General features: G+C 38.0%; 2 protein-coding genes and 1 pseudogene across 2 annotated transcripts; 1 reads left to right on the top strand and 2 right to left on the bottom strand.

Annotated features, from left to right (window-relative positions):
• Window positions 1-3,681: 3,681 nt before the first annotated feature.
• On the top strand, window positions 3,682-17,883 carry LOC145104619 (TMV resistance protein N-like; the record flags this gene model as incomplete). The annotated part of the gene is made up of 5 exons (XM_079041833.1): window positions 3,682-4,157; window positions 4,439-5,561; window positions 5,642-5,950; window positions 6,034-7,190; window positions 17,438-17,883. Coding segments are annotated over 4 exons (3,000 nt in total), but the record flags the coding sequence as incomplete, so codon positions are not given.
• Window positions 7,907-8,752, bottom strand: LOC145104618 (secreted RxLR effector protein 161 pseudogene; annotated as a pseudogene).
• LOC145104616 (uncharacterized) lies at window positions 11,920-12,342 on the bottom strand. Its single transcript, XM_079041832.1, has one exon. The coding sequence runs from the start codon at window positions 12,340-12,342 to the stop codon at window positions 11,920-11,922; it is 423 nt and encodes a 140-aa protein (XP_078897958.1).
• Window positions 17,884-18,262: the final 379 nt, after the last annotated feature.

Here is an 18,262-nt window from a genome sequence, read left to right as displayed (position 1 = left end):
TTTCTATTATTTCCAATTACATGTACAGAAGCAGGGGTGAGTCATCAAAAATCTCAACACAACACCAGGTGAACACACACACACAAATTAACCAATCTATTTCTTTTCTATTTTAAAATTTCATTTATCTAACCACAATTTAATAATTTAATTAGTTGGTAATTTGGTGGGCTGGTCTAACCAGGAGTTTTCTCTGTTGCATTTGCATTCAAACAAGTCTATTTATTTAAACCATTTATTTTAAACTCGTCATTTTTAATCAATTAATTAAAAATCAGAAAAAATATCTGAATTTGTCTTTGTTTAGCCCCCCTTACTTATATTGCTTGTGTCCTGCCCTTGATTTAAATTGAGAAAAATTTACAAAAGATAATCAAAATTTTAAGAGGATTAAAATTGTAGTTAAGTAAGTAGTTTTTATTTTTATTGTTAACTCATTTGTCTTCTGTCAGGTACCTATCATTCGGTAAATATGAGTGAAATCAATTGATAGCTCAAGAGCTAATTGTTGATTGCTTATGAGTGTGCAGGTAAAGTAATTTTATTTGGCAATTAAGTTGTTATTTTGTATCTGTGGTACATACTTATGTGTGTTTTCAAGGTTTTTTAATTGTTTTTTTGGTCTAAATGAAGAAGATATAGAGAATTGGTGCTGATTTGATGTTATTTAAAGATGATTAGGTCATTCAAATAGTTTTTGGACATATTTGCCCATGGTGCTGGTGGAAACTAGCTTGTTGTGCAGATAGCCAAGGATTTTAAGGCTCATGTATGCAAATTCGGGGACTTCAATACTCCCACTTGCTTATAAGGTACTTGATTTGATGTTATTTAAAGATGATTAGGTCATTCAAATACTTTTTAACATTTTTACACGGTACACCAGGTGGCAAGCCAATGACACGAAGGATCGGGTTATATAGTTAGGGATGTAGTATCATGTTATATAGTTAGGGAAAACCCCTTAATAACAATGTACAATTAGATCCCCTTAATATCAATGTATTACAATTTTTTGATAACTTGTTTGACATGATGTTATTGGATGAAATTGATTGTTTTGGTATATATTTGTTTACATATTTTTGTATTATGCATAAATGAGTATCGTAAAGATGCGTTGTAAATGCATATCGAAAATAGTAACTGAAGTTTATGACACGCAAATGTGTGTCATCTTCATTTATGACAGGGGCTTCCTTGATACGCATTGCGTGTCATAAACACGTGCGTCGTAAGATTACGACACGCAGATGCGTGTCGTCTTCCTTTATGACAGGGCCTTCCTTGATACGCATTGTGTGTCATAACTGCGCGTCGTAAATGTGTGTCATAAATGCGCGTCGTAAATAGACGACGCGTAAAAGCGTGTCGTCTCTCGTTATGACAGGGCCTTCCTTGACACGCATTTGCGCGTCGTCTGAGCGTTTTACGACACGCATTGCGCGTCGTAAAATGCTGTTTTTCTAGTAGTGAATTATCTTTTAATTGGACAAGCATGATCATTACCATATCAAAAACAGATTTCATGGTTCAAAAAACAGTTTAGGGTAATGATCCTAATCCAATTCTGGCCAAAAACTCGAAATTCTGCACACAGGAGCACCAACTCGGCGAGTACATGAACTGGACTCGTCGAGTTGGTCTATTACTGGGTGGACTTGTCGAGTCAGCCAGTGGACTCGGCGAGTTCACCAGTCAGAAGGCAGAAAATCGATTTTTTTCAACTTTGAAAACCAATAAGCATCAAGTATAACAGAAAACAATCATAGGCGCTGACACCACTGTTGGGTTTTGAGCACTATAACACTCCTATGGTGCACATGCAACCCTAAATGTTTTGGATCTATGTTTTCTCTAATTATACATGCATATTTTCATTTTCCAAAGCATTGTCCTAACTAGCATACAAATTGCCAAATGAACAATATAACTAGTTAGATGACTTACCTCTTAGAAGGACTTGTAGTTCTTGACCTTTGAAAGCTTGAGCACCTCAAGTGTGATGCCTCTAATGGTTCACAAACAACAATATGCAAGAGGAGGCTTGAGAGAATAAGTTACTTAGCACAAAATCAACTTCACTCTCTTAGAATGAATAGGTATGTATGTCTAACCGATTTTGGCTCCAGGGGATGCATTTTATAGTGTTGCTAAGCTAGGGTTACATTCATGTAAACCCTAATGCTCCATAACCTTTCACATTCTTATGCTCCATGGGTTTAACCTCCATAGACTATCCATGGATTATCTCATTGTTTTAGCCCAACTAAATAATCATAGATCATTGGCCCACACTATAAGAATGATTGATTTACATAATCAATCCCCATATATTTAATTAGTCTCTTTTGACCACAAAATTAATTCCAAATTAATTCTTAATCAATACTAATTAAATAACATGATTTCATATTAATATATTATACTTGTAATACATTAATAAATCATAAATAACTTTATTCTCAAAAGTCCATCCTATCAAATTGCACTAGTGAAGGCAAACCAAAAGGACCATGCTACAATCGGGTCAAGTACAACCCAGTTATAGTTATGGGCTTAGACACCAAATCCAACAAGTACTTCCAAGGTGTCCCATACTTCTTTTGCGCTCACCAAGTCTTTAATATAATCTAACAGATCCTCTTCCACTATTGTCTTTAGTATGAACAAGGCTTTACCGGCTCGTATCTTCCACTTTCTCAAGGCTCCATCTTGTGTCTCTCTTGCAGGCTGAACGGTGTCATTTCCCTTTACCACTTCCCACTGATCCTGGCCTTGTAGATACGAACTTAAACAGGTAGACGAAGACTTGTAGTTTTGATGGTTTAACTTCTTGACTCCTCCTGCCAGCTGCAATTCTGACATCTTTAGCAAAGCTCTGATACCACTTGTTGACTTTCACAAGATGAAAACATGGAACTCCCACATAAGAAAACATGACTGAAAAGGATATGTAAAGTACCAGAATGAAAAGTTGCATTTCACTGCTTGCTTAACAACTAGAAAGTACAAGACTTTTTAAAAGAAAATAAACCAGAAAAATAGGAACTAACTTCTACTAATTCTACCAGCTTTATTCAACGTGCATAAGCATAAAACTAGGACACTACTAACAACTTGAAACATACAAATTTGTCACAAGTTGATGATGTGGCATTGCTTAGTCAACAAAAGTTACAACCAAACTGGTGCTAGGTCAAGGGACCAAAGATTCAATGAAACTACAAAATAGGGAAAGAATTGTAAAAAATGAAACTTCAGGACTAAAACTGTTACATTTTGGAATCCACAGGGACGGATAATGTAATTTACTCTAACACATAATACAAAAGTTTCGTTGACTTTCCCATCCAATAATTGCAACTTGCAATGAAGTAATCACTAATATAGATAATAATACAAAAGTTTGGTTTACCGGTTGATTATATATTTATTTATTTAACTATTATTATTATCATTATTATTATTATTATTATTATTTGTGATTTGGCGGGGCATTTGGAATTTCTTCACTGTTTATTATTAAGAAATGTATGTCATCACTTTGTTGAAATTACTAGCTCTTGCCGATCATTGGGTTGCGTGGTTCATGCATCCCTAATTTCTTTGCAATTATTTGGTAAGAATCTCTCCCAACAACGATTCCATTTATAGATCCATCAAGTAAAAAACCTTTAATGGCGTCTTCTTCGATCAACTTCATTCAATCAAAAGAGCTTTAAGTATCATGTGTTCTTAAGCTTTAGAGGAGAAGAACGCAAGACCTTTGTTGATCATCTTTACACTTCCCTTAAGCAGCTAGGTATTCATACCTTCAGGGATAACGAGGAACTCGAGAAAGGAAAACGGATCGATGAGCTCTTCAAAGCCATTGAAGAGTCGCGGTTCTTTATCATTGTTTTCTCCAGAAACTATGCATCTTCGTCTTGGTGTCTGAAGGAGGTTACAAAGATTATGGAGTGCCAGGATGAGAAGCAACAGATTGCTTACCCGCTCTTTTATGATGTGGAGCCCAGCGACATCCGCAGTAGAAGTGGACCAGTTGGAAGAGCAATCGACAAACATAAGTCTAATGAACAGATTAAGAAATGGGAAAAGGCTCTTGAAAGTGCAGGCAATCTGGTTGGGTGGGATCTGAAAAACATTTCTAATGGGTATAAATTCCTTCATCATATATCTAATTTAAAGTCTTTCAATTTTGTATTTCTAATCTAGGTCCTCGGAGATGTAGAAGGGTCATCCATGTTATTGATGTCATGTTGTAAAATTCTAACTCAATGTTGATTGAACCTCCTTCATGTTCGCTACAAGTTTAAAAAAATTTCAGCCTTCAATTCACCACATCTGACTTTTTTTACTTCTTTGGGTATGGGACTATGGGTGATGCTAAATGAACCCCCTTAAGCAAACCACTTAAGTCTTGTTTGATCAACAGGCATGAAGCTGAAGCTATCAAGAAAATTGGTGAAGAGATTTCACTCAAGTTACGTTCCATTCATTTGGGAAATGATGAAAATCTGATAGGCATGGATCGCCGGATGCAAGAGCTGGAGTCGTCTTTGGGAATCGGTTTGAACGATAAAGTCCGCATGATAGGGATCAAAGGGATGGGAGGCATTGGGAAGACAACATTAGCCGGGGCTATTTTTGATAAAGTATCTTCCCATTTTGAAGGTAGTTTCTTTGTTGAGGACGTAAGGGAACTATCAAAAAAGAAGGATGGAAGGGAAATTTCAAAAAATGAAGGTTTTCGGTCATTGCAAGAACGAATCCTTTCAGGTGTTCTAAAAGATGAAAACATGCGTGTGGGAAGTGTTTATGAAGGGGAAAGAATCATGAGAATGAGGCTACCCTATAAAAAAGTTCTTCTTGTTCTAGACGATGTGGATGATGCAAAGCAGCTTGAGGCGTTAGCTGGTGATTGGTTCAAGGACGGAAGTAGAATCATCATTACAACAAGAGATGAGAAAGTGCTGCTAGCACATGGAGTGAATGTGAACTGGATTCATGATGTCAGTTTGTTGTCGGATGAGGAAGCAATGAGCCTCTTTAGTAGGTATGCATTTAAGAGATATATTCCAGATCAAGGGTTTGAACAGCTGTCATCAGAAGTAGTACGTTATGCTGCTGGTCTTCCCTTAACGATTAAAGTTTTGGGTTCCCATCTGCGTGGTGAAAATGAACTTGTATGGAGAGGTGCACTAAAAAGACTAGAAACAATTCCATCACGGGAAACTCTAGAGGTATTGGAAATAAGCTATAATAGCCTTGAGGATGATCACAAGGAAATGTTCTTAGATGTTGCATGCTTCTTGAAGGGGTTTCCTAAAGAATATGCAATTAGAATGCTTGATAGCTGTGGATTTAGTGCTGAATATGGTTTAAGAATTCTTGAGCAAAAATCTCTCATAACAATATCAAATAATGGGTTGGGCATGCATGATAGATTACTAGAATTGGGACGGAGTATTGTTCGGCGATTGCACCCCCATGAGACCAACAAACATAGCCGACTTTGGATTTACAAGGAAATTGAAGAATTATTATCTGATGATGCGGTAAGGATCAAATTTCCTAAAACTAACAAATTTTCATTACCTATGACACAAGTTTCTTGGTGATTGCTTTTGGATTATAGGGTACTGAATCGTCAACATGTATAGGACTGCAGCTAATGCCGAAGGAATTGAGTCCTGAAATTATCATAAAAAAACTTGGAAATCTGAACAAACTTAGATATCTTTCTCTTTATGGGAACCTCCATGACTGCTTCCCTAGTGGCTGGAAGTTTGATCAAACAAAACAGTACCTTCCGAATTCGTTACAGTTTCTGTATTGGCGTGCTTACCCTGGTTTTTTACCCCAAACATTTCTAGCAAATAATCTTGTTGGAATTGAATTGGCTGGAAGCAGAGTTGTGCAACTTTGGGAAAGTGGAGAAAGAAAGGTACGTTGGTGATTCATTGTAATGCTTTTTGGCTATTTGTTATCTGATACTCGTCTAATTCGTGTTCTTTTTGCATATGATAGGTTCTTAAGAAGCTCAGGTTCCTCGGTCTTAGAGATTCAAAGTTGAGGACACTTGACCTTGTGATGACTCCTAATCTTGAGAATTTAGATCTTAGTAGATGTCATGATTTGATAGAAATTCATGCTCCTGCTGGATGTCTAGAAAGGCTCATCTTCGTAAATTTAGTTGGTTGCTCATGGTCTGTATCTTCTTCGTTATTCAAACAATTGGAATCACTTGTGCTTCTTAGTATACCTAACTTAATTGTGTCTGTGGAGTGCTTGAAGGGATTCCTAAGGGACTCAACAAGCAATCTACCAGTGCTACAATTTACATTTTATTATTCTAAAGAACGACCCTCGAAAACTGCAATTGATCGCAAGGGTGTCTTTCTAGATCTCCAGCCTTGCACAAAACTTGAGAGTGTTTCAGGAAGAACTGGTTTTTTACAACATCTAAGGCACCTTACATTTAAGGGCTGTATTCCAGAAGTGCCCATTGACCTTGACCAGTTGAAATGTTTAGAAGAGCTTACTTTGTACTCTACACACATCAAATGTCTTCCTGATAGCGTTTGTATGTTGAAACATCTAAAATCTCTAAACCTTATAGATTGCCAGCATCTTGAAGAGTTGCCAGAGAATCTTGGTTGGTTAGAAAATTTAGAGGGGCTGCGTTTGTCGTCTACAATTATTAGACGTCTTCCAGATAGCATTTGCATGCTAATGCATTTGAAATGTCTACTACTTGATACTTGTGAGTTTCTTGAGAAGTTACCTGAAGATATTGGGCAATTAGAATGTTTAGAGGAGCTGAACCTGACAAAGTGTACATCTGTAGGAGATATTCCAAACAGCATCTGTAAGATGAAACGTTTGAGATATCTCTTTCTCCACTTTTGTAGTCAATTCAAGAAATTGCCAGAGGAATTTGGAAATCTAAAGCTTTTAGAAGTTTTAGATGTAGTGGATACAGGAATAAGTCATCTTCCACACAGCATTTCTTCGATGAATGGTCTGTGTATTTTCGGATCCATATCACTTCTTGATCAGTTGTGTGCTTTTACAACCAAGATAGAGTCCTCAGAAAATGGACCCTTCTGCTACATATAAGCCGTGAATAGCACACCGGCACCAACAGAATTAAGGAGCCAGTCCACAGAGAACTATCTTAAGAGGTAAGAGTTTCTTCCTTTTTGCATTGATTATATTATATTTTAGAGACTTAGCAAATCATGGGTCAGTCTGAAATTTTAAATGATTAGAATCGTCCATTTATACTGTTTTTTACATCACATTTAGCAGTTTAAGTATTCTTTATTTTGAGATGTAAGCTTAGAGTATATTGGTAGTCACCTCAAGTGGTCTATCTAGTGAACTTGAGACAGCTCTAGTGAGCTTGAGTCAGCCTAGCCCAGGCCAGTAACTTATGTTTCTGGCCCAACTGTTTTGGCCCAAAGTTAAAAAGCTCATTCTTATTTGTTATGTAATTCTCATTGAAGAGAGATAGGGTTAGAGTGTGTGAGATGAACATCACGTATTGTAGAGGGAAAAGTGATGTGAATTGCTTAACCTAATACAAAAGACTCTCTCTTCTGGTGTGGATGTAGGTAGATTTGCTGAACCATGTAAATCTCTTGTTTCTTTCTCTATTTACTTTCATTGCTTGGTTGTTGTCATTGTTTGATTTTGGTTCCAAAGGGCAAAAACGTGAATCTAAGGTACACAAGGTTAGTTGTTGTTTTCTTTTGATTTCTCCATTTATATTGTTTCTTACATCACATTTAGCAGTTTAAGTGAAGAAAATGATAAACAGAGAGGTTCAACGTTGTTCTTCTTGTTCATATTGAAACCAATGACATCGTTCTTAAATACAAAAGAAGAGGCTAACTAATCAATCCTTAAATAAAGGAAACAGAAAACAAGATAAAGATAAGAAAATAAAACTAATGAATAAGGATAATGATCAATAAGATCGCCAGCAAAATATATGTTCCAATATTCCCCCTCAAGTTGGAGCGTGTAAATCTCGCATGCCCAACTTGACAAGTAAGCCTCGAAGATGTTGAGCTCCCAATGGCTTGGTAAAGAGGTCAGCTATCTGATTCGTGGTACTAATATACGTGGGTCGTACCTCATCTGACTCAACGAGTTCTCGAACAAAGTAACAATCCTTTTCTACATGCTTCGTTCTTTCATGGAAGACCGGGTTGTTTGCAATGTGTTTAGCAGCCAAGTTGTCACAGAACAGAGTAGTTCCTTCTGTAGGTGCTTCACAAAGTTCCTTTAGTAATGACCGTACCCATAATATTTCGCTAACTGTGTTGGTCATGGCCCTGTACTCTGCATCTGTCGAGGAACGAGAAACAATCGATTGTTTCTTAGACTTCCATGATATGGGAGCACCACCAAGTAGAAGTAAATAGCCGATACGAGATCGCCTCGAGAATGGACAGCCAAGCCAATCGGCATCACAGTAAGAAACTAATTTCATCCCTCCCTGTCGGGGTATCAAAATGACTTGACCCGGAGTTGTTTTTAAGTCCCTTAACACACGAGTAACAGCATTCATATGGTTTTGTCGAGGATCGGAGACAAATTGGCTTAACACGTTTACAGAGTATGTAATGTCCGGACGTGTGGCTTGTAGATACAACAATCGACCGACCAAGCGTTTGTACTTGCCCGCGTCAACTTTCTCCTCTTCTTCATTCTTGACAAGTTTGAGGTTTTGTTCCATGGGGAAGCCACTTGGACGACATCCTTGTAACCCACTGTCTTCCAAGATGTCCAGGGTATATTTTCGTTGACTAAGAACTAAACCCTCCTTCGTGCGAGCCACTTCTATACCCAAAAAATACTTCAAGGTGCAAAGGTCTTTAATACTAAATCTTTTAGTATTGAATCATGTTCATGTTATTTCCAACCACAATCACATCATCAACATAGATCATAACTGCCACAAAAACTTCATTTTTATTATACACGAACAATGAGTAATCTGCCTTGGACCGAGTGAAACCAAGCTCCAACAAAGCACGTGTGAACTTATGGTACCAATTGTGTGATGCTTTCTTAAGACCATATAGGGACTTTTTGAGACGGAAAACACGGGTATCGTTGTCTTTTAAGAAACCTTGCGGAAGCTTCATGTATACCTCCTCGTTGAGATCACCATGTAAGAACACATTTTTGACGTCTAATTGGTGTATAATTCAGTCTTTCTTTACGGCCAAGGTGAGGAGAGTTTGCATTGATACTAATTTTGCAACGGGTGCAAAGGTGTCGTGGTAGTCCACACCTTCCATTTGCATAAATCCCTTCGCTACAAGCCTAGCTTTGTAACGCTCGATCTCGCCGTTTGGTTTATATTTAATCTTGTACACCCATTTAGAATCTATCGCCTTCTTCCCATCAGGTAAAGATTCTAGAGACCATGTTCGATTCTCTTCAAGTGCCTTGATTTCTCGTTTCATGGCATCTCGCCATTTTTCATCTTGTGAAGCCTGAAAGAAGGTTTTGGGCTCATCATGTGACATGATGGCCACAAGAAAACTTTTGTGTTTGGTAGAAAATTTGTCATAAGACATATAGTGAGCTAGAGGATGTACCGTGGATGAGACTTGATCGGAGCTTGGGTGTGCATGATCGACAGAAGGTGGGATGTTTATTTCATAATCCTTGAAATGAGCTGGTTGAACCTTGGTTCGTTGAGACGTACGGCCCAAATTGTTATGACTTTGACGTCGTGTGTTAGCATCATAAAGTAGTGGATCGCTATTGGTTTCACGAGCCTGTGTCGTATCACCAAGTGGGCTATTGGGCTCATTATATTGCACAGAAGAGTTCACACCGTCGGTCACATCTTCTTCTAGAGATGTGTTGGGATCATCTTGTATAGCCTTATCATCATGCTGTAAATTGTTCTCTGTATCATGCTCAAGCCCATTAATTTGTTGATATTCATCAATGATCTCATTTTCTCCCTGATCAACATTCTCTTTATGACTGGAAAATGGAAAAACATTTTCTATAAACTTCACATCTCGGCTAACGATGATTTTTCATTTTTCTAAATCATAGACCTTATAACCTTTTGTACCAAAAGGGTATCCCAAAAATACCCCCTCCTTTCCTCGCGGAGCAAATTTATCTCCCTTTGTTTCGGTGTTCCATAAATAAGCCAAACAACCTAGAACACGCATGTGCTCATAAGGAGGTTCTTTTCCATACATTATCTCATAGGGTGTTTTGTATTTGATTACCTTGGATGGTAACCTGTTGATGATGTATGCAACCGTTAGGACGCATTCCCCCCAAAACCTTATGGGCAATTTTCCTTCAAACCTTAAAGCGCGTGCTATCTCCAAAAGGTGTCTATGCTTTCTCTCTACAACCCCATTTTGTTGTGGGGTGTGTGAACAGGTTGTCTCGAGCTCAATGTCGTGATCTGCATATAAGCTTCTCATGTGATTGGAGTTGAACTCTCCTCCATTGTCACACCTGATTCGTTTTATATTCTTTTGGAATTGCGTTTGGATGAGGTTATAAAAACTGATCAAGTAGTCACTTGCCTCATATTTATGTTTGATTATGTAAATCCAAACTGCCTGACTATAATCATCGACTATAGTGAGGAAATAACTTCCATGTGTAAGCGAAAAGGTTCAATAGCCGCCCCAAATATCACAATGAATCATATCAAAACAATCATTTGTTTTTATTGTACTCGTTGGAAAAGGGAGTCTAGTTAATTTAGCTCTCAAACATGAATCACAAAAAACATCCTTAGAATTATGACTAAAATCCTTACACAAAGAAATATGAGATAACTTTTTATTCGATAGGTGACCAAGTCTTTTATGCCATTGATTTGAGGTAGTGACTGCCATAGCCTTCCGATCTTCTTGCATGATCCCCATTCTGTAAAGTCCACCAATGCACTTACCCATTCCAATCAAGTCCCTCGTCCTCAAGCCCTGTATGACAAAGAAATCCGGGAAGAAAGTGATGGCACATTTCAAATCTTTTGTTAGTTGACTAACAGACAGAAGGTTACATTTGAAATTTGGTGGTGCTCCCTTTAAAATTGAGTTCATTGTTTCCTTTTACAGGAATGGTTTCACCATTGGGGATAGTGACCGATAATTCTTTACCTCTAGTAGTGAGGTTTTCAAGAGACTCCCGATTATAGGTCATACATTCGGTTGCCCCTGAATCAATTATCCAGTCATTTTCATTGTTAAATTTACCTGCCATGTTTGCCTTAGGAGTGTTGTTGGTTCTATTGTCATTGTTCTTGCCAAATACTTTGAGAAACATCTCATATTGTTGGTCGGTCAATCCTGGTATCTTGTCGATACCAGTTTCAGCCAAGGTTGCCTTCGGCTTCATTGTCTCCTTCTTTCCTTTTTCCGGCCACCAGTCTGGGTAGCCGACAAGCTTGAAACATATGTCTCTAACATGTCCATCTCTTCCACAGAAGGTGCAGTGCCCCGATTTGCTTTTGGAGCTCGTCTTGTCAGTCTTTTGCCAACTCCTTTTGTGGTTCTGGTTCTCATGGCTAACTTGTTGCGAAGTCTGAAAAGCCGCTGCATCGGGAGTGGTTTTAATTTTCCTTCCAGCAATAATGTTTCACTGTTGCTCGTCTTTTGCTGCCATGTGGTATGTTGTACCAAGGTTTGGTGTTGGCTTTGTAGCAAGTATTTGGGTTCTCATAACCGAAAACTCGGCATCAATACCCATCAAAAACTCATAGAACCTTTCCTTTTCTTTGAGTTCTGTGATCTTCTTCCCGATATTGCAACTGCAGCCGTCGCATTCACACCGTGGTGTTGGTAAGACGAAATCTATTTCATCCCATATACTTCTCATTTTGGTATAGTAGGTTGAAATAGAAGTTCCTTATTAGCGTGTCTGCGTGATGGATTGCTTGAGTTCATATTCTCTTGGTGCACTTTCCTTCCCGAATCTTTCATGTAAGTCGTTCCAGATCTCGAGAGCCGTGTTAGCGTACTTCACACTGCTTCGTATCTCCTTGTCCATGGCGGTGGTAAGCCATCCTTTGATCATAGCATCACACCGCATCCATGTCATATACTTGTCATCACTTTTGTCGGGTTTAAGAAGAGAACCATCGAAAAAGCCAATTTTGTTCTTGGCGAACAAAAAATTAGTCATCTCTTGGCTCCAATCATTGAAGTTGTTGTCGGTAAGATTTTTGTTTACCTGGAGTTGTTTCGGATAGTCAGAAGGATGCAAGTAATATTGAGAATTTGCATCAATTGGTTCCGCGTTGGTTTTGGATTTTCCTGGATCATCACCAGCCATGGTGATGTTTTGGTTTATAATTTTGATCTTTTCAAATCCTGCTATGATACCATAAAGAAAATGATAAATAGAGAGGTTCAACGTTGTTCTTCTTGTTCATATTGAAACCAATGACATCGTTCTTAAATACAAAAGAAGAGGCTAACTAATCAATCCTTAAATAAATGAAACAGAAAACAAGATAAAGATCAGAAAATAAAACTAATGAATAAGGATAATGATCAATAAGATCACCAACAATATATACGTTCCAATATTACGTATTCTTTATTTTGAGATGCAAGCTTAGATCCATAGGGTATGTTGGTAGTCAGCTCAAGTGGTCTATCTAGTGAGCTTGAGACAACTCTAGTGAGCTTGAGTCAGCCCAGCCCAGTCCAGTAACTTAAGTTTTTGGCCCAACTGTTTTGGCCCAAAGTTCAAAATCCCATTCTTATTTGTTATGTAATTCTCATTGAAGAGAGGTAGGGTTAGACTGTGTGAGATGAACATCACATACTGTAGAGGGAAAAGTGAGTTGAATTGCTTAACCTAGTACAAAAGACTCTCTCTTCTGGTGTGGATGTAGGCAAATTTGTTGAACCATGTTAATCTCTTGTTTCTTTCCCTATTTACTTTCGTTGCTTGGTTGTTGTTATTGTTTAATTTTGGTTCCAAAGGGCAAAAACGTGAAACTAAGTTACACAAGGTTATTTGTTGTTTTCTTTTGATTTCTGCATTGTTTTGTTGGAACAACAATTGGTATCAGAGCTTAGTATCAAATTCGGGTGGTAGAGCTCAGATTTGGGGTATTTAGGTGGTATATTGTGTTCTGCACACAAGGTGTTTGATAGAAGTCTTGAGAGAGGCATATTCTGAAACAAGCGGGTAAATGACATCTGCGAGTGGAACAGTTAAAGTTAGGAAGTATGAATTAGAGAAGTTTAATCGGAAGAATGAGTTTTCTTATTGGAGGATGCAAATGAAAATTTTACTAATCTCACAGAAGTTACATAAATAAGGCTTTGGCGGGTAAGACAATGAAGCACAAAGATATGTCTGATGAGGATTGAGAGGAGTTGGATCTTGAAGCACGAGCATCGATCATTTTATGCCTTGAAAGAGACACTGCTTTCTTGGTAGGTAATGAGGAATTGGTAGCTTCGGTGTGGAAAAAGTTGGAGGCAAATTTCATGACGAAAACTCTAACAAACGAGATCTATTTGAAGTCCAAGTTGTTTACTTGCAAAATGGATGAACGTTCCTCAATCTGGGAACACATCAGTAAATTTGGTAGGTGTATATCAGATATAAAAGACATTGATGTGAAGGTAGAAGGTAAGGATCAAGCACTTTTACTACTTCTTTCGTTGCCAAAGTCTTATGAGAATCTTGTACAAACATTGATGCTTGTGGGTAGCAGTCTTACGATAGATGAGACTAGAACGTCAATTCTAGCGGATGATCTTCGAAAGATTGCAACCGGTGACATGGTTGCTGCTAGTGGTAACAAAGACCAGGCACAAGGACTATTTGCAAGAGGTAGAAGTAATGAGAGAGGAAAAGGAAAGGGAGGAAAGTCTAGGTCTAAATCTAGACCTCTTGCAGAAAGGCGATGTTTCAAGTGTAATGAACTTGGGCATTACAAAGAAAATTTTCCTAACAAGAGAGTAGGATGGAACAAAGACAAGAACAACAACAACAAAGAAAATGCACAAAAGAAGCAAGAAGCTAGTTATGCCTCGGGAGAAGGAAGCAACCATGATTGTTACTTTGTCACTTTTTATAAAGAAATATCTAGTAAATGCATTCTTGATTCGGGTTGCTCTTACCATATGTGCCAAAATAGGAAGTGGTTTACTAACTATAGAAGCATAGATGGTGGAATCGTGGTAATGGGAAATAACCATTCCTGCAAAATGGTTGGGCTTGGTTCTATTAGAATCAAAATGCATGATGGAGTGGTCAGAACTTTGTTTGATGTGAGACATGTTCCTGACTTGTGAAAGAATCTCATCTCTGAAGGTGTATTGGATTCTGGTGGGTGTAAGATAGTGACAGATGGTGCAGCAGTTGGAACAAATGGTAGTGGTGGTGACCCATGTGAAAGCACTCAGTTATGGCATAGACGGCTTAGGCACATGTCTGAAAAGGGTCTTGATCTGCTTGGTAAAGAAGGTTTGTTGAAGAATTTGAAGAAGCCTTGCATGTAGTTTTGTGAGCACTGTGTGTACGGTAAATCACACCTCGTTCAGTTCAAGTCAAGAAAACACAAAAGTAGAGGAATTTTAGACTATGTGCATACCGGTGTTTGGGTTACTGCTTCAGTCACTTCCAAGGAAGGTTCCAGATATTTTGTCACTTTTGGGGATGATCATTCTAGTTATGTTTGGATTTATTTTCTGAAACACAAGAATGAGGTATTTGACATGTTCAAGAAATGGAAAGCAATGGTTGAGAACAGAACGTGAAAGAAATTGAAGACACTCTGATATGATAATGGTACTGAGTATACACAAGGTGCCTTCAAGGAATTCTGTGATCAGGAATTGCTAGGCATTGGACAGTCAGGAAAACACCACAGCAGAATGGGGTCAGGGGAACATGTAGATTATGAGAAACTCAGAATCTTCGGTGCACAAATTATTATCATGTTAGTGAGGGAAAGCTTGTAGCAAGAACCAAGAAGGCAATTTTCTTGGGATATGCATCAGGTGTGAAAGGCTATCGTCTTTGGTGTTTGGAAGATTCCAAGTTTATAATCATATGAGATGTTACTTTTGATGAGAACTCCAATGTAGCTTCTTCAAAAGCTACAGCCCCAAATGGTGATGACATTGAGACGGTCAAATCTCAAGTAGTTGATATAGAACCTAAAAACCAACAAGGTTCTAGTCATGTTCACGAGGAAGATCATGGTGGTATTCACGATGATATTGAACATGAGACGGTTTAGAAAGAAAATATACACGAACCAGAGGAACAAGAGATCGGGGACAATTCAGTGTCTCTAGTAGGTCGAGGCGATCATATAAGAAAGTTAAAAAGTTGGGGTCTGATCAACCCTTGAAGCATTACGGGCAAGCAAATTTGGTTGAGTATGCACTCTCGATGGAGGAAGATGAGTCAGTCTCCTTCAAGGAAGCTATTCAGAATGGCAATAATGAGAGTTGGTTGGCTGCCATGGAAGAAGAGATGAAGTCTCTTCGGAAGAACCAAACTTGGGAGGTGGTCCCATTTCCCATAGGGAAGAAAGCTATTGGTTGTAAGAGAGAGGTCCAACCATTGATTGTTCTTGAGCCAGAAAGCCTACATTGAGCGGGTTATTGCGAAGTTCGGGATGCAAGATGCCAAGTCAGTGGTGACTCCATTGGATCCACATTTTAAGCTCTCTAGTAGACAATCTCCCACTACAGTGAAAGATAAGACATACATGGAGTGTGTGCCTTATGCCAATGCAGTTGGCAGTTTGATGTATGTCGTTGTGTGTACATGTCCACATATTTCACAGGCGGTCAATGTGGTTAGTAGGTTCATGGCAAACTCGAGGAAGGCGCATTGGGAAGCTGTGAAATGGCTCTTGAGGTATTTGAAAGGAACCACTGATATTCGTTTATGCTTTGGTGGAAATACATGTTGAATTACTGGATTTGTGGATTCGGTTCTTATTGGTGATCCGGATAGATGTCGATCTACTACTGGCTATGTGTTCAAATTACATGGTGCTCCAGTTAGTTGGCGATCAATGCTACCAGCAACAGTGGCACTTTCTACTACAGAGGTTAAGTACATGGCTATTACAAAGGGTGTAAAGGAAGCATTGTGGTTGTGGGTTTTTTTAGATGATTTGGGGTTTGAGCAAGATTGTGTAGACTTGTGGTGTGACAGTCAAAGTGTAATTCACTTAGCTAAGAATCAAGTTTATCATGCTCGTACCAAACATATAAATGTTAGATATCATTTTGTGCGGGATGTCATAGAGGATGGTGATATTTTTCTTATGAAGGTGCATATAGATGAGAACAAAACCCATCACACATGCTAACCAATGTGGTACCAGGTGGCAAGTTTAAAATTGCTTGAATTTGCTTAATATTTATCAGTGGTGATTTCCTTTGAGGGTAATGGCCTTGCGGGGCGGTGTCAGGGTGAGGTGGAGTTATCACCCAATGAAGTGAACTACGGTGGCTTGATCCCAGATGAGGGTATGTAGGCAACCATGGTCAAATGGTGCAGCCGGATTGAGTTTTACATATCAAGGAGTGCAATTTTTTCTTTGGTGTATCGTCTAAAATTTTAGGTCTATCAAATGTTGTTCGAGGTGGAGAATTGTTGGTAGTCAACTCAAGTGGGCTATCTAGTGAGCTTGAGTTAGCCCAGCCCAGTCCAGTAACCTAAGTTTCTGCCCAATTGTTTTGGACCAAAGTTAAAAAGCCCATTCTTATTTGTTATGTAATTCTCATTGAAGAGAGGTAGGGTTAGAGTGTGCGAGATGTACATCATGTATTGTAAAGGGAAAAGTGAGGTGAATTTCTTAACCTAATACAAAAGACTCTCTCTTCTAGTGTGGATGTAGACAGATTTGCTGAGCCACATAAATGTCTTGTTTCTTTCTCTATTTACTTCCATTGTTTGGTTGTTGTCATTGTTTGATTTTGGGTCCAAAGGGCAAAAACGGGAATCTAAGTTACACAAGGTTAGTTGCTTTTTTCTTTTGATTTCTGCATTGTTTTTGCTGGAACAACAAGGTAGCTTATATATATTCTCTTACGAAATGTTACTCAATTTAGACCCACCACTCACCATTACTCTGCATAACCACCACCGAAAGACAATATTTCCCCAACCTTGTTGCATGATAAAGTTTAAGAATTAGATATAAAATCCTAGCATGATATTCCTTTTTTTTCATTTTCTTCGACTGAACAAGTGTGCAATTATGAATCCAAACATTTGAACCATTTCCTGCATTTAGTAATTCCACCGAACATTTGAACCCTAGTTTTCCCGAAGGAAAAAGTGGAACAATAAGCCTAAAAGTGTTTTTGAAATGTTTTAGCTAGCAAACATTATAACCCATTAAGCGTTTGACTTATCCATTTAACATTTCTTTCAGGTGGCCGTGGTGGTGTTGGTGGTGGCCTTGTTGATGACGCAATAAAATTTTGAAAGAAGATAGTAAAGTTTTTGAACTTCATATAACTAGCAAGTACTGAAAAAAGGTTGTGTTATTGATGGTCGTAATGTACATTTTGACGAAGACGAGAAGGGAAATGAGGTAATTAACATTATATCCCTTACAATTTTGCATCGACTAAACTAATATAAACATTTATTTTATTATTATTATTATTATTATTATTATTATATCTTAGGGAGGATCTTCAAATGTTAAACAATGAAGAGTTGAAGTCAATAGATGACAATTGGTGATATAGTGAAGTAGTCATGTTTTTTTCGGACATATCATACTTATTTTTTTTATTTGTAATGCTAGATTTGTCGTGTTTTATATTTGTGACTTTGTGCAAGTCGTAATGATGGATTTGTTGTTTTTGTAGTTATGGATTTTTAATTTTTGAAATGGTAAAAGACTTGATTTTTACGCTTTTAAAATTAAGAAAAATAGCTTTTTATAGCCTAAAATACAACGTTGTTTTAGTATAAAAAATATCATTTAAAGCCCGTGAAACGGGGAACACGATGGAGGCATTTGGGGGTGGAGGCGGGTTTGGGGGAACAACTGAATTCGGGGGTGGGGGCGGGAAGGCTATTTCCAGCTCTTTTTGGTCTCATTAACATTCTTATCGAGCATGATATGTTAGTGAATAACTGAGTTGGCAGGTTAAGTTGTCAAGATTATAAAAATTAGAAAACTTAATGACTAAACTATAACAAAAGATTTCATAGTACTGTTGAAATCGAAATTTTATGAAAACAT

This window comes from Lactuca virosa, chromosome 4, assembly GCF_052849685.1.
Source record: "Lactuca virosa cultivar CGN04683 chromosome 4, Lactuca_virosa_CGN04683_v6, whole genome shotgun sequence".
In the NCBI taxonomy this organism is placed as follows: Eukaryota; Viridiplantae; Streptophyta; class Magnoliopsida; order Asterales; family Asteraceae; genus Lactuca; species Lactuca virosa.
The sequence above is the reverse complement of the archived record's forward strand: the minus strand, read 5'-3'. Positions and strand labels throughout refer to the sequence as shown.